The 15,519-nt window shown below is 32.5% G+C and overlaps 1 protein-coding gene across 1 annotated transcript; it reads right to left on the bottom strand.

The window, feature by feature from the left end:
• Positions 1 to 9,214: 9,214 nt before the first annotated feature.
• Positions 9,215 to 14,339, bottom strand: LOC134713747 (glycoprotein 3-alpha-L-fucosyltransferase A-like). Its single transcript, XM_063575034.1, has 2 exons — positions 14,274 to 14,339; positions 9,215 to 10,315 (listed from the first exon to the last, which is right to left on the bottom strand). Exons 1-2 carry the CDS (start codon positions 14,290 to 14,292, stop codon positions 9,264 to 9,266), a joined length of 1,071 nt encoding a protein of 356 aa, XP_063431104.1. The 5' UTR covers positions 14,293 to 14,339; the 3' UTR covers positions 9,215 to 9,263.
• Between the last annotated feature and the right edge of the window lie 1,180 nt (positions 14,340 to 15,519).

Below are 15,519 nucleotides of genomic sequence, written 5' to 3'. Positions count from 1 at the left end.
AGAAAAGCTATCAAAAACAAATATTCTAAATCAATAATAATAATAATAATAACGTATCGAAAATTTATCTAATAATGAATACAAAAACAATAGATATTACAGAATTTAGAATTGTTGAAAGAAACGAACTTCGCGTATAATCATTAGAATAAAAAAAACTGTACCTTGATTGTATTTAGTTTAGAGTAAAGAAGATTTAATTTCTAGATTTTAAATAGATTGATAACGTATTGTAATTTATTACGACGTGTACGATTTTAATTTGATATTCACATACTTTGACGATTGACCTTTGCTATTTTGATGGTCATTGTTTTCACACTGGATTTGACCGCAAACTTTCTACTATTTAATTACTTAAAAATATATTTTAGCGTGGTTTTTTTTATTTTTTTATTAAAGTCTATATTTTGATATGAGCTTCACTGATGAGTCTCATGTCAAATTTTTAAGAGTGGTATCTTTGATAATTAGCTATAATTTACTTTTTGATTGATATTTAAACCGAACAGATGTGATATTTATTTGCTTTAGTCTTTATTTGCAGTTTAATAATTTGTATATTTTTATTTGAGAAACTTTACGATAATTTCATGTAATTGTGCAGACTTATCTCCTTAGATATTGTATCTATATCTTTTTTTCATCGAAATTTTATTACTGGATTAATCAGTAGGTTATACACGAGCAGATTCTCATTTCAGGATGACTTCGTAGTAAAATGAGTAGCAAGTGATTGTCGAATAAAAGGTGTTAAAAAAGTAACGTTTACTTTTCTACATTGGCTAGAGATAAAGGGGGATGGTTGAGATATCATCAACATGTTTAACCCGCCACAATTTTGCGCTTGTCCGAAGTCAAGAGCATCTGGCCTTTGTAAGTCTAGTATTATTTTGAATTTTAGTTTCTTGTGTACAATTTGGAGTTTAGTATGGCGTTCATTGTCACTGAACTAGTATATATATATATATATATATATATATATATATATTTGTTTAGGGGCCAACTGAAGGATGCCTCCGGGTGCGGGAATTCCTCGCTGCATTGAAAATTTGTTGGTGACCTTCTTCTGTTGTCTGTTCTATGGTCGGGTTGTTGTCGCTATGGCATATTCCCCATTCTAAATTTTAACGTAACTTTTTTATTATTTTCTATTAATGAGTTTGACTGACCCTCTGGTATCTCTTTTCCCCACTTTTATCACATGCACATTATTATTTTATATTTGCGTTACATAATCTAAACCTAGGATTTAATCAGTGGACAGATAAATGTAATGAATGGCAAAACTTTGAGCAAAATAAGTCCACGAATAAACGAGTTAAATACTTTTCAGAGTCTTGCGTACAGTTTTTCTTCGATTGATATATTTTAAGTACACGTCAAAGCATAGTAACTGCAATGTATGCGTATAGATTGGCGTCTGTATTCGTTTGTTACAAGGCAGAAGAAAGCTAAGCAATAGTTAAACGTTCGTTACATACGTTTGAAGTACGTCGAAAGGCAAAGGTATACGTTTGGTGAACGCTATTATCCTGGAAATTGTTATGCAGCATATGCATTTTCATCTAGCGCAAGTGTCTGTCTAAAGCGTATTGCATGTACGATACATGTACGTAATTCATACGCTACAAGCGCGGGGAAAGCGCTATGAATAAGTTTGAGACACGTTTATGGCACGTTGTATACTCTTCAAGATTGTTCCACTTTTACTTAAACGTATGCGGGTGTTTTTGCAACAAACAGTCCCTAATTAAACGTCGAAAGCACAAAATATTGTTTCAGATTCTTTCGATACCGGCGTCACACATCAGCGTAAAGGTTCGACGTACGCCAGGCTTGCTAAAAATCATGAACACCAGACATACGCCAACATATACCAAATACACGCCTAAAACTCGTTGTGCAAGCAATAAAGGTATGATTGACAAGTTGAATGCATCCAACATGGCAGCAAACATAATTACCACGCCTGGTATATACTTCGGAGCTGTTCGCGGATGTGTGACGCCAGTCTTTATGTTTGTTCAACGGGTTTATGTTGACGACCGAACATTGACCTATAATGGTTTACTTTTACAAATATTGACTTCGATGGAGACTTGTCTTAATCGCTCATATCACGTCATCTTATATCGATTTGTGACACGAGCAATATATAACCTTTGTAACTCATACGAGGTAGGAATTAGTGATTCAATTGTAGTTGCTTCTAAATTTATCAACTTTGTCCTTTTGCTTTGTTAAGAATATATTAGCATTATTAGGTGACTGCTTTTCTCTGTTGGCTTTACTAATGCTTATTTCGTTTATATGCTTGCTTTGACGGCTTATTCATGTATATAGTATTATTATACTTTTGCTTAATGTAAAACTATATTTTATTTTTTGTCTTTTGAAAAGTTATGATATGTTTCAAATGACAAAAAAGTAATGGTCTGATAACACAAGGATCATTTGTTAATTTCTAAACCGTGACCTTTTTTTTTTTTAAATAGTTGGTTAATTTTGGAAAGTACACGTATTGCGTATATTTAAAAAAAATGATATAATATATGTTTACCAGGAATTGGTCTATACTTATTGTTATTTAATGTGATATCATATTACAGGTTGCATTTCTGTAAATATAGAAAATGCAGTTTCCACAACTGTGACTCTTTTACCATGAAGTTTCTTTTAAAAAATGATATCCTAGAATATAAAGTTGAAATGCACTTATGACAAAACTAAAAGCGCAATTAAAGACAACAGTAGTTTACAGCTGTTCGAAAGTATATCAAACACATGAACGAATGGATGACAACTGTCATATTCTTGATTTGGTACAAGCATGTTAGGTAAATAGTGGTTGATTGAGCATGGCTAGCTAAACCTCTCACTTGAATGACAATCGTATCAGGTTCTATTACATTGACAACGACGAGTGAACAAAAAGTATAAACACAATAGGAAAACATGTCAAAAATACAGCAGCCAACATTGGGTTATAATCTTCATCATACGAAAAACTTACAAATATGTAATAAAGAAGCAGAAAATAATATATAGGCTAAAAATATTAGCAAAACCTGAAGACTACACAAATCTACCATAGTACAATTACACAATGACGGGATGTACACGTACAAACTCATTTTACATATGTAACAAAGAAACATAAAAAGGCATATATAGACAAAACACAAAGCAAAAATAGACAAGCATCAAACAAGTTTTCGAGGTTTCCCCAAAGGGCATATTGACAAAGCACATAAACAAAAATAAAAGACAAGAATACGAAAATAGCATTAACAATAACGACAGGGTGAACAAGTACCTCAAGTATTTTAATAACAATAAAGACAAGTAAATATTTAACAAAGAAGTTCAAACAAGACATTTGGAAATTAGTATGGCGTTCATTACCCCTTAACTAGTATATATTTGTTTAGGGGCCAGCTGAAGGACGCCTCCGAGTGCGGGAATTTCTCGCTACATTGAAGACCTGTTGGTGACCTTCTGCTGTTGTTTTTTATATGGTCGGGTTGTTGTCTCTTTGATACATTCCCCATTTCCATTCTCAATTTTATATATCAAATTAAACAACATATGTCATTGCTTTCTTATTATATAATATCTCCCCAATAGAGGTGTGGTTTGAAAAACAGATGTATTTACAAAGTGCAACCTTGAAGGATTTCGTTTTATGCTTCACGATAAAAAAAAATAAAGAAGAATCAATAACCCCGGAATGAGTCCTTTTTTATTTAGGCCCCAGGTGCGACTAAAATATTAGCAACCAAACAAATAAGTATGTATGAATAATTGACTTTCGTTATAACAGTATTATGTTCCCCTCTCCATTAGTATTTCCATGGAGCTGCATTATTTTCATATAATAGTCGATTAAAGAACCTACTAGAGCTTATTTTTTTCTCTGTATTTGTGTCTGTATATGTCGACTAAAATATCATTTACTTACCTCTGTAAATACTCACATGTTATAAGAGATTCCGATATAATGGATTCGCGATGTATTTACGATAATAATATATCGGCCAACTGTTGAATTGTACCTTATATTGCATATATATCAGAAAAATGTAAAAAAAAATCTTCTTTCATGTATCATCTGAAAGTTTGAATGAAAACACATTTGAAAATAAACCTTAGTAGCAGTTCAAAGATATACTTATATAAACATGAGAAAAAAATCTATACTATTCATCGCTTGTTTATTATCGCTAAACCTCTCACTTGTATGACAGTTGCATCAAATTCTCTTATATTTACAACAATGCGTGAACAGAAAAAGACGTTATATGTTAAATTGTCAAAATAAGGGCACAGCAGTTAATTACCGTGTCACAATCTCAATTAGAACAAAAACAAACACATATTTAACAAAGGAGCACAAAAAGCATCTATCAAATTTAACAAACACATTAATTGCTTACTTATAAATGTATTTTAAATCAACCCATAAAGAATTGAAATATTTGAAGTCCTTTGACAAAATGGCAAGGTTCACATCAACTTAAAAAGTAGAGTTGTGTGTTTGACGTCAGAATGTAAACGTCACACAAGAAGATATAAAAAAATATTGTCGTTTAACGCATTTTCTAAATTATCATAGAACAATAACATAATGGAATTATAATAGAACAATAGCATAATGGCATTATACTAGAACACTAACATAATAGCATTATGATAGAACAATAACATAATAGCATTATGATAGAACAATAACATAATAGCATTATGATAGAACAATAACATAATAGCATTATGATAGAACAATTAAATGGTGGCGGAATGTTTACAGAGTCATCTCATATCTACGAAGCACACCAGCAAAAATGAAAGACAATACAAAAAACACAGTGACGCGATGTATAAGTACCGAACCAAGTCAAATAGATATCACCAAAAACGGATTAAACAGGAAAAGTAATATTAGAAGGAATTCTTGATAGAAAAAAGACAAATATATGAACAATATCACATGTTATTAAGCGGGCAAATATTAAAGTTATTGCGTGCTTGCATTTATTATTAGTCCTTACAGGACCCGAGTAAGCTTTTCTACAGCCTTATCGTCCGTCGACAGTCAAATTAAGCTGTCCGTTTCTCAGCAAAAATGTTCGTCTGTCCATTACTTTTAAGGCAACCGTCTTCTCTGAAATTCCCGGCGAGATATTTCAAAAACTTGAAATGAAAGTAAAAAACTAGTTGTTTTTTAATAGTTATCAAAGGTACCAGGATAATAATTTAGTACGCCAGACGCGTGTTTCGTCTACATAAGACTCATCAGTGACGCTCATATTAAAATATTAATTAAGCCAAACAAGTAAAATGTTGAAGAGCAATGAGGATCCAAAATTCTAAAAAGTTGTGCCAAATACGGCTAAGGTAATCCATGCCTGGTATAAGAAAATCCTAAGTTTTTCAAAAAATTCTAAATTTAAAATTGTAAATATTATGACTTCAAAATGTGATTGAAATCTGAGGTAGCAGTTTGATTACTTTGTGGACACTGACACAGCATCAATTTACCAGATTTTGGCAAATGACAAATACAAGATTAAACTTGTTTACAATAACCGTTAGTAGAATTAAATATAAAGAACAACTATTTATTGATTGACTTTTCATTATAAGTATAGTAAAATTTATACTTGACGCTAACAGGTGTTCAATATGTTACAACTAACCTTGAAGGAGAAATGTAACACATTTTGAAAATGCCCGATGAGCCCGATGTTTATGCAAATTTTTCTTATTTTACGTCTATTTTTTAATATAAATTATACATCTGTATTTCAATATATTTCAATTGTTGAACAATATGTTGCCTCTATTGTTGTACATATTGATTTGTATAAACTTTATCATCATAATATTTCTTAGAGTGAATCTTTAAAAAGCAACTTGATGTAAGGAATTGTTAAGTGAAGGGGCAAGGGGTTTAGCTGTTATGCTGTTATGGGGCATTTTAATTCTTTGTTATCTGTTATTCTGGAAATATATTTGCTGTTAGCTGTTATTGTCTTATTCTTTGTTAGCTGTTATTCTGGAAATATATTTGCTGTTAGCTGTTATTGTCTTATTCTTTGTTAGCTGTTATTGGGCTTTTAGTTTTTTTGTCATCTGTTATTGTGATAATGTATTTGCTGTTAACTGTTATTGAAAATTGTAATGTTAGCATTTTTTTGACAGCCAAATTTTTGGTAGAAATTGAATACCATTCATTGGACATTGGGGTCTACCACTGTTAGTCCCATATTCGGAGAAGAATTCCGTTAACATATACCCATCCCAGAAGTGAGGTCCAGGACAATTCGAGTATATCTTATGATTATTCTTTGTAAAACTTTCCATTTTTTTTTAAAACTTTTATTTAGAAGTACCTTTTTTTTTTGTATGAGGATTATGTTCCTTGTTTCCCGTACGAACATATTAAATTAGAACAATTTTTTATATGACAAAAGGAAAACATATGTCTAGGAATATCTGACAATGATCTCAATTAAGTACTAGGTCCTTAGAACCAGTTAACCTTTTATATTATATGGTGCATAGAGTCAGCTTGTTTCAAAGCAGAACCAAATACATTGTACAATGAAAGTTCTCACCATGTACTGGGTTCCGAAGCTGCACATAACTCATTACAAACAAAGATTTATTTCGTCTTCAAGCCATTGTTACCCTACTAAACTATGTATTCTACTTACCAGTAGACTTTGAACAAAACTGGTAAAAAATTGTTCAAATAAGGCCTTTGAAAATTGTGAAATAAAGCACTTTTGGAGTGTCAAAATTGGTTCGAGGTACTTGATAAATTGCATGCTTATAATTGGTGCTTTTGATTTTTCTACTCTATATACAACTTTGCCTCATGTCTTATTCAGAAAAATTCACCCACCTCATTAAATGGGCTTTTAACAAAAGTCAGACTTCGAATATATATATATATATATTCAAACTCGTTTAGGTCATTTTTCAGAAGCAACTAACACAAGAACTGTGTCAATTGGACCTACTTTGATACCATAGCTGCCCTTGAATTTTTACAAGATATCATTTTTGTCTCTTTGACATTATTCCACATTTCCATTTCATTACACACTACTAGTATTTAAATTACCAGCATGTGTGAGTTTCTATAACTGTAGTAGTACAAAAATAAATGCTGAAAAAAGTATTATACAACAAATAAACAGCTACATGTACGTCATGAGCGCATGATACGCCCGTTGCCATTTGGAAATATTCGTTTACTTCTCAATGTCATATCAGATATTTATAAAAACTGAAAGGGGGCTTCAGTGAGTCAATATATATCATGTAAATAAACAATACATCAAAGTATCATAAGAACATTTTTGAGTTATTGTCCGAGAGCTGGAAAATACCATTATTTTTTTTAAGAATAAACCCTTTAACTGAATGACATAAAATCGAAAATTAATAAAAATCGAAAGGGCGCTTACAACAATAGATATAAATGATTCAGCAAAGAAGCATGAGAACTGCTGAAAACATTTTTATGATGTCCGAAAACTAGAAAATCCCCCCTTTTTAATTAATAAAACCCCTCAACTCGGAAACGTAAAATCTTAAATTTACAAAAATTGAAAGGGAGTTCATGTCAATAGATATAAACAATTCACCAAATTTCTTGCAAATTTGTGAGATATTATCAGAAAACTGAAGAAAAAACACAGTTTTTATTGAATAAAACCCAATTTATACTCAGAAACTTAAAATCTTAAATTTATAAAAAAAAAAAAAAAAACGATAGGGAGCACACGTCAATAGATATATCAATTTTCTAAAGTTTTTTGTAAATTGGTAAAATAGTGTTTGAGTTAATGTCCGACATGTTGACGACGAACGGACAAGAATATACCAAGATTCTAAAATGTGACTAAAAGAAAACGTATTACCTAGAATATTGTCGCTGGTTTAATCCTGGACATACAAATTTCTTGTCAAAAACGGTTAAGAAATGGCATAATATTTTTGTTCGCTTTTTCTTAGAAAATGCTATTCTGGTGTTTTGGTTTTTATACATTTATTGACTTTCAAATAATTGAGACTTCCTGATAAAGGAAAACCCAGAAAAGTGCTTCGGACGTATAAAATTTAAGACTTTTTGTATATTTTACATTATAGTTTAACAGAGATATAAGAAGATGTGGTATAAGTGCAAAGGAAACAACTCTCTCATCAAATTCACAATTTGTATCTTCTAAGAAAATAGTTATCAAAGGTTTATAATCTAACGACACGTCCACCAGCAATAACATCGACCAAGTGGTGAAAATAGTTATTAGTTTACCAGGCTTATGATTTAATACGCCAGACGTGCGTTTCGTCTACCCGAGACTGATCAGTGATGCTCAGATTGAAATAGTTATAAATCCAAAGAAGTACAAAGTTGGCTCGTTTCGTCTACATAAAACTCGGTCTTATAAGACTTTCGTTTACATAAGACTTAGCTCATACCGACCACATGCAATTATATACTTATATAATCTGTAAAGGACATTTATATTATTTCAAATCAATGATCATTCCATTATGAGTTAATGGGGAATTAGGAGTGAATGGACACGTTTGTATGTGTGCTATTTTTTGCTTCTTTGTTACATGTTTGTTTGTTATTATGGTGACTGACATTGTGGCACGTTGTTGGCTGCTGTGTCTCTATTTTTTTACATTTGTTCCTTTTGTGTCTGTTTGTTTTGCTTACACGCAGTTGTCGGTGTGATGGAGCTTGCTGCAGCTGTCGTGCAGGAGAGAAGTTTGGCCGACTTTGAAGCCAGGTTTAGTCCATCATATTTTTCGTAAGAAAATGCCTGTATCAAGATAAGGATATGACAGTTGTTATACATTCGTTTGATGTGTGAGCTTTTGATTTTGCCATTTGAGTAGAGACTTTTTTTAATTTGAGTTCAGTATATTTTGGTTTTACTTTTTACGTCTTATACATTCTGAAGTTAACATCAATTCACATGAGATAATGCAACACAAACCTTTTACATCCATTTACACTTAAAATGAAATACCATGTTATTATTAATGATATCTATATTAGTAAAGCTTTTCTTCTGCTTTCGTGTCATACTTTACGTACAGTAAAATACACATTGCATAGGTTAATGATAGCCGTAAAGTGAATTTGCATAGGCACAAGAATTATTTGTTTTAAGCAAAACTCGAATAGCCAGTTCAATGTTCACTGATATCTTCTGTAAAGGAGTCTACATAGGTTACACATCACTTGGACTAATACATTGTCCCTCCCAAAGCCATTGATGAATATTTAAAGTATATCTCCTCTGATATCCTCTGTTAATGAGTCTACATAGGTTACACATTCCTGTCTCGTCATTTGGATTAGAGTAGGTATAATATTTGTCTTTTTCCTTAAGATAAGAAATATAAGAGGTCTCGCTATTTCCAACCTTTTTAAGGAATCTGGCCAATTTCATAGGAGAGGTAAAATCTGATGTTGATATGTAGGTATTTACTGGTAAATAATCTCCTACGTTTGGTGCACCTCTTACTATAGGAATTATGTTTACATCAGCAACATAGACAGAAAAGATTTTTTCAGTCATGTAGTCTTTACACAATGAGTTTTCAAACGATAAAACAAATTTGTATTTTTCACTAAGTCTCTTCCTGCTTTCATATGGTGTACCCGCAATTGAGAAATTACCACATCTGCCATAAATATCCACATCGATATACTTTGATAATTGACGAACATAAGCTTCCCTTTTTGAAACTGTATGACAGTTACTAACTATCCATGCAACATTGTGAGTCTTTCTGGAATAAATAGACGTATAATTTTGTTCTGTGGTACTAGAACGTAGTTTGATTATTCCATACGGCGAGAAAGCATCTGAATCGTGACGATAAGACATTGTCCAATCGAATTGAAAATGTTTGTCAACAGTTTGTGTATGGTATGGAGTTTCATATGTTTCATATACCCAGGTCTGTTTATTTCTTTTCTTTGGCATCTTATCCTTTAACATAGTTTGTTCAAATAAAACAATATCACTTGTATTGAGCACGGAACGATCAAAAACTATCTTACAATTCTGAAATTCGCAGCCATTAAAAAAGTCAGTGTTTTTTTTATTTTTTGTATGATACGACGGCGCTCCATAATAAAGTATTGTGAACTGATGCTGTCGTGTTTGCTCTGAGTTAGATATGGGTTTGTTGATAACGTTCATGCTAGGCCTAAGTGTAATCCATACTGCACATAAGCTTGACACCATAATGATAATTGACCAAATTTGGTAATCTGTAAATCAAAATGAAAATAGTATTGTTAACTTTAACTTTTTTTGCAATGGTATTGGGAAAATTTCGAAGTTGTAAGAATGAAAATTTTAAAATATCGAGTTTTCAAATTTTATTTTGGTCTTTCTTCGTTTCTAAGACTTTAACTTAAACATCATTCTCAATTGTATAACTGTTACAGCAATTTTGATTATAAACTAGTTTTGAGATCGTTTATTAGGAGACTTTGGTAAAGGTTTGCAAAGTTATCTTTTATTTCCTCTCAGTAGGGCATGTCGAGGCGAGCGTAGCTAGTAACCAAGTCGAAAGTCCGACTGCAAAATTGGAAGGTCGCAGACCTCGGACAACCGCTCATGTGAACCCCTGCCTCCAAATTGAAAAGATACAAAAATTTCGTCTTATAATTTAAAATTGCTGCGAACAGCATGAACAGTGGAACTTATTTTTAAGACTACTGACGTAGTTGACTACGTATTGACGACAAACAATATTCCTAAGACTTTTGCCATTTGGAAAATCTAAACTACTTCAAGTGTCTTTAGAGTTTTTCGGCGATTAAACATTTCATGCATTTGTTCTTTGACAGCTTAGCCAAAATCTCAGGGGATAATTAACTACATAAAGATTCCTAATGTGCCCTACTTCCTTTTTGCAACTTCAAAACTTTTGGATAAATTGACGATCATTTTAAGTTTTTTCTGATCATATTTTTTGTAATCAGAATTAAAAGTATGAAAAAACTGTCCAATTAGTTATAAATAACATAACATCCAGCTAGATAATAACAATGGCACATATTTCAGCATTTATTGGGTAGAACACAAATCTAGGGTGCTCGCATAAGGCAGCTTAACTGCCTAAAAATAAGGATGAAGTTGGGGGTGTACCTCCCCATTTCTCGATTCTACAGTGATAGTTGAGTTTGGCATATTTTCACACCGTCATTGCTAGGATTCAAACTCCTAGGACTATATCTATTGGTTTTGTAAAATAAAATACTATACAGGGACATCCAGCCATTTTAAAAAGGAGGCGGTCCCAACCCAGGACAAAGGGGGGGGGTTCTAACAATATGTCCCCATTCAAGATGCATTGATCGTCCAAATAAAAGGGGGGTTCAAACCGCCGGAACCCTCCCCTGGATCCGTCAATGCTGTAGATGTATCGCAGTATCATGTATATTTTTAATAGTTGGTAAATACGATAAGGCAGTATGGTATTTCATTAATTCACACTAAATGCCTCAAGTGAATTGCCATTTAGACACACCAAAGTGTAAATAAAATGTGTGACATCAAGGATTTGTATATGTTAACTATACAAATCCTTGGTGACATGTTTCTGTATAATACAGTATCATGAAATAGAGCTGTTTTCTTTAACAAACTCATACAAACATACGTTTATCATATACACGACTCAAAATGTAAACAACCCCTAAAATACAATGTTATATGGAATCGTCCACAGTATATTGATACACGCCTGGCTATACTGACAAGATTAGCCAGGACCCCAGGCTAACAATGTAAACAACCCCTAACAGCCTAATATAGAATTCGCGAATACACGGTTTCCGCTGATAATGTCAGTTTAGATGAAATAAATATAGATATGTCTGTAAACAGCTGATAAAAGTCTATTCAATAGTTTTTTGGTATGCCACGGCTCTAGTTTTTATTATAGACTACATAGACTAAGAGAGGAGATTAAACGTGTACAAACCGGACGTCAAAGTAAGATGTAGAAAATGTCGTCACATTCAATCCTTTGAATTCATGAAAAATACAAACACATAGAACAATATATTTTCACATTAAATAGGCATTATTCCAAATTTACGTCCATTAATTACGTCTCACTACATTATTCACGTATCTGGATACGTGCACGGATCGACGTATACGTATCGAACAGATTTGTTTACAATAATGATTTAACCCCGATCTCAATTAAAATTAAATGCATTATATAATATTTTCATCGGGACCAACTTGACTTAATTTATCCTTTCCTCATATACGTGTTATACGATACGTCGATTCGGATACGCCAGCAAATACTTGATTAATGCAAATGCTCTTTAGTGTATCTATATACGTGCACGGATCGACGTATACGTATCGGGCAGATTTGTATAAAATAATATTTTTGTCCCGGCCTCAATTAAAACTCAACAGATGTAAAATATGAACCAAATATTGATGACATATAGTTAAAAAACTAAAGAGTCATTGCTTTTATAAGACCAAGAACATACACGCATCGTATTTAAGAACTGTGTGTGATAAGTGTATCTTTTTCATATACACATATTTTATATAGGAAAGGATCAAATCGAACACACCTTGTCTTCGAAAATTAACGGGAACATTATGTACTATAAATACAAGTGTGTTTACTGCCCGAGACGGGTCAATAATAAGGGACCATTATCTAGAATTTAATTAAAAATTATCATTGAATTATGGCAGAATGATGGTCCCGGTCCCATTATCAAATTGGTAATAAACCCGTTAAATTAAGCGAGACTATCCCCATCTCCATCTCACTTCTTAAAAACAATCTGGATCCACCACTGATTGCTACACAAGTTATGTTTGTTGATTAACTACCACAGGGGCGGATCCAACCATTTTAAAAAAGGGGGGATTCCTAACTCAGGACAAAAAGGGGGTCCCCATTCTAATGCATTGTTTGGCCAAAAAAAGGGGGCCTCCAACTTACGAAACCCCCTGGATCTGCCAATGTACCACAGTTTATATCTAAATTTGTCCCTGTATTTATTTACCCTAAATCCCAGCTTTTTAAAGTTCTTACGACACAAAGATATTGATTTGGGAAGATGGGGCTGCATTTTTGTATGCTTTGTCTTTAAAAAGAAAAAAAAAGTCTATTGTATAACATCATTTGTGTATTCTACACATTTTTTTCGGAATTAAGTATACTTTTATCAAATTCTTCATATTTTGCAGCTATTCGGTAGAATAAGGAAAAATATTTAATAATATTATTTAATTGAGGTCTGGAACAGGAATATGAGTAACTGCTACATGTAGTAGTCCTTTGTGAATATATGTATCATCAGTGTCATTTTGTTTAGTTTCTTTTGTTGCCTGTTCTGACATAGGATTCGGAATTCTTTAACACTGAGTTTTATTGTGCTTATTTTTGTGTGTTTTTTTATACTACATAGGCTAAAGCTATAGGGTGACGTTGATGACAATTTCGCCGTGTCCAAATAATTAGATCGTCCGTTTTATTGCTGTAACTGCCTGGCACATGTTGCTTAGATAGTTCAATTTTCCTGTTTTCTACATCCCTTTCAATCACAAAATTAAATCTTCAAGAAGTATTTATTTTCATCTATTTTATGTAATTTCAATCGTAACAGTGTAAACAAATTAAACTACTTTTGTGAATATCAAGAAGGGATCATTGGGGGCGTATGCCATCTGCTTAGAACCCGTTGATTATAATTTTTGGGGGTTTTCATTTGGTTTTATTAATTTCCTTATTTGTTTAATCCTATATTTTCCAAAGACGCGCACCTCTAGATAGCAAATCATAAATCCGCCCCTTGTATGCTGTTTCGATGATCAGGGTTTTTAGAAAAATGCAACCAAACCCCTTTAGAATGATATGACTTATAACAAATGATTAATTTGTGGAATCGTTTTTAGTTTCTCGATAATAAGAGACGCCAGAGACAATAGATGTTTTTATTGTGTTTAAGAAAATAAAAATAAAACATGAAATACATGAAACGGGTTAGGGTTGCGCAATTGCTTCGGACTGAGTGATCGTATCGATCAAATCCAGCACACCTTTTCTTCACTAAAACTGTATTTAGCATCAATTATGGTATATACTATTTACATTTACATAATAAGTCATTGTCAAGTATAATACATCTAAAAAATTGTAAATAAAGTACATTAAACACATAAAATACATACTCATAGCTTTATTCGACATGTTTTCAAGTTGTCTACGTCTGTAAGGTGCACTCGTGCTAACGGTTTGTGATACGCACGCGGATACGTGTAAAATGGGCGCACGAGGATAGTTTGTTACTTTAGTAAAAAATTATCATAACTCAAGGATCTTTTCTTCAGGAAAAAAAACCAATTGGAGTATATATCTCAATTATAATAATATTTTTGATATAAAGTCGGATATTATAATTTCTTTGATATAAATTGATTAACTCAAACAATTAGACATAATAAACATTCAGAGCCTCATATATCTGATTTAAGAATGAGGTGTACTCGATTCATAAAACGTATCCACAACGTCTAATTAAAATGACCCATTTTTGTTTACCATATTCACCTTTGTGAGTTAAAATATATTTTGATCAGAGATATTAAGAAAATAAAAGCTATTTTTGTTTTTTATAGACTTCTTTATAATGCATATATATATATATATATTCCTGATTGTTTTATGATCAACGTAGAATTGTAATGGTTATATTTTGGTTCCTTCTTCTATTTTCTTCTAATATTGATGCCAGTATGGACTTCGTTTTGCAAGTTCGTGAAGTGCTCCGAAACTTTTCATTGCCTTTTGATGTAGATTTGAATGAATTGTTTTCGATGATTACCGCTCCGCCAGAACGTTATATGACAATATCTAGAAACTTATTATTTTGGGATGAACCCCCATCTCCAAACCGCCAGGGGAGAAAATGTTTGGATCAATAATTATGCGACGTCGCCAAATTCATAATTCGACAGGGGAAACCCCAGAAACATATTTAGATATTAATAATTCACTTTATCAGTATATGGTTCCTACTACCCGACGTAGGCCCTCGAGAACCCGGATTGATCGCCGAAATCAGTTGTTGATGAAATTCATGTGGTTGAAATCTTACCCTTTGATGAACAAACTTTCTCTGATCTTTGACTTGATCATCAATTTTCCCTAACATCATGCATTGTTCATGCAACCTGGCAATTACCTGAGGCCCATTTATGACGTATACTATATCTTGACCAAGCAGCAAGTAATGGTTTGGGTTTTGTTTCGGGACAGATGGAGATATATTCCCGAGGTCGTAGGTTGTATAAATGGCACCTCGCACAAAATATATCATCCAAGCAACGAAATACAACAAATTTATTACAGTGGTCATCGTCTTTTTCATTGCAAACATACGCAAGTTGTTATTGACAATGAATTGCGTATACAACA

Source organism: Mytilus trossulus, chromosome 4 (assembly GCF_036588685.1).
Source record: "Mytilus trossulus isolate FHL-02 chromosome 4, PNRI_Mtr1.1.1.hap1, whole genome shotgun sequence".
NCBI classification, from domain to species: Eukaryota; Metazoa; Mollusca; class Bivalvia; order Mytilida; family Mytilidae; genus Mytilus; species Mytilus trossulus.
Note: the sequence above shows the minus strand (reverse complement) of the source record. Positions and strands in the feature narration are given on the sequence as shown.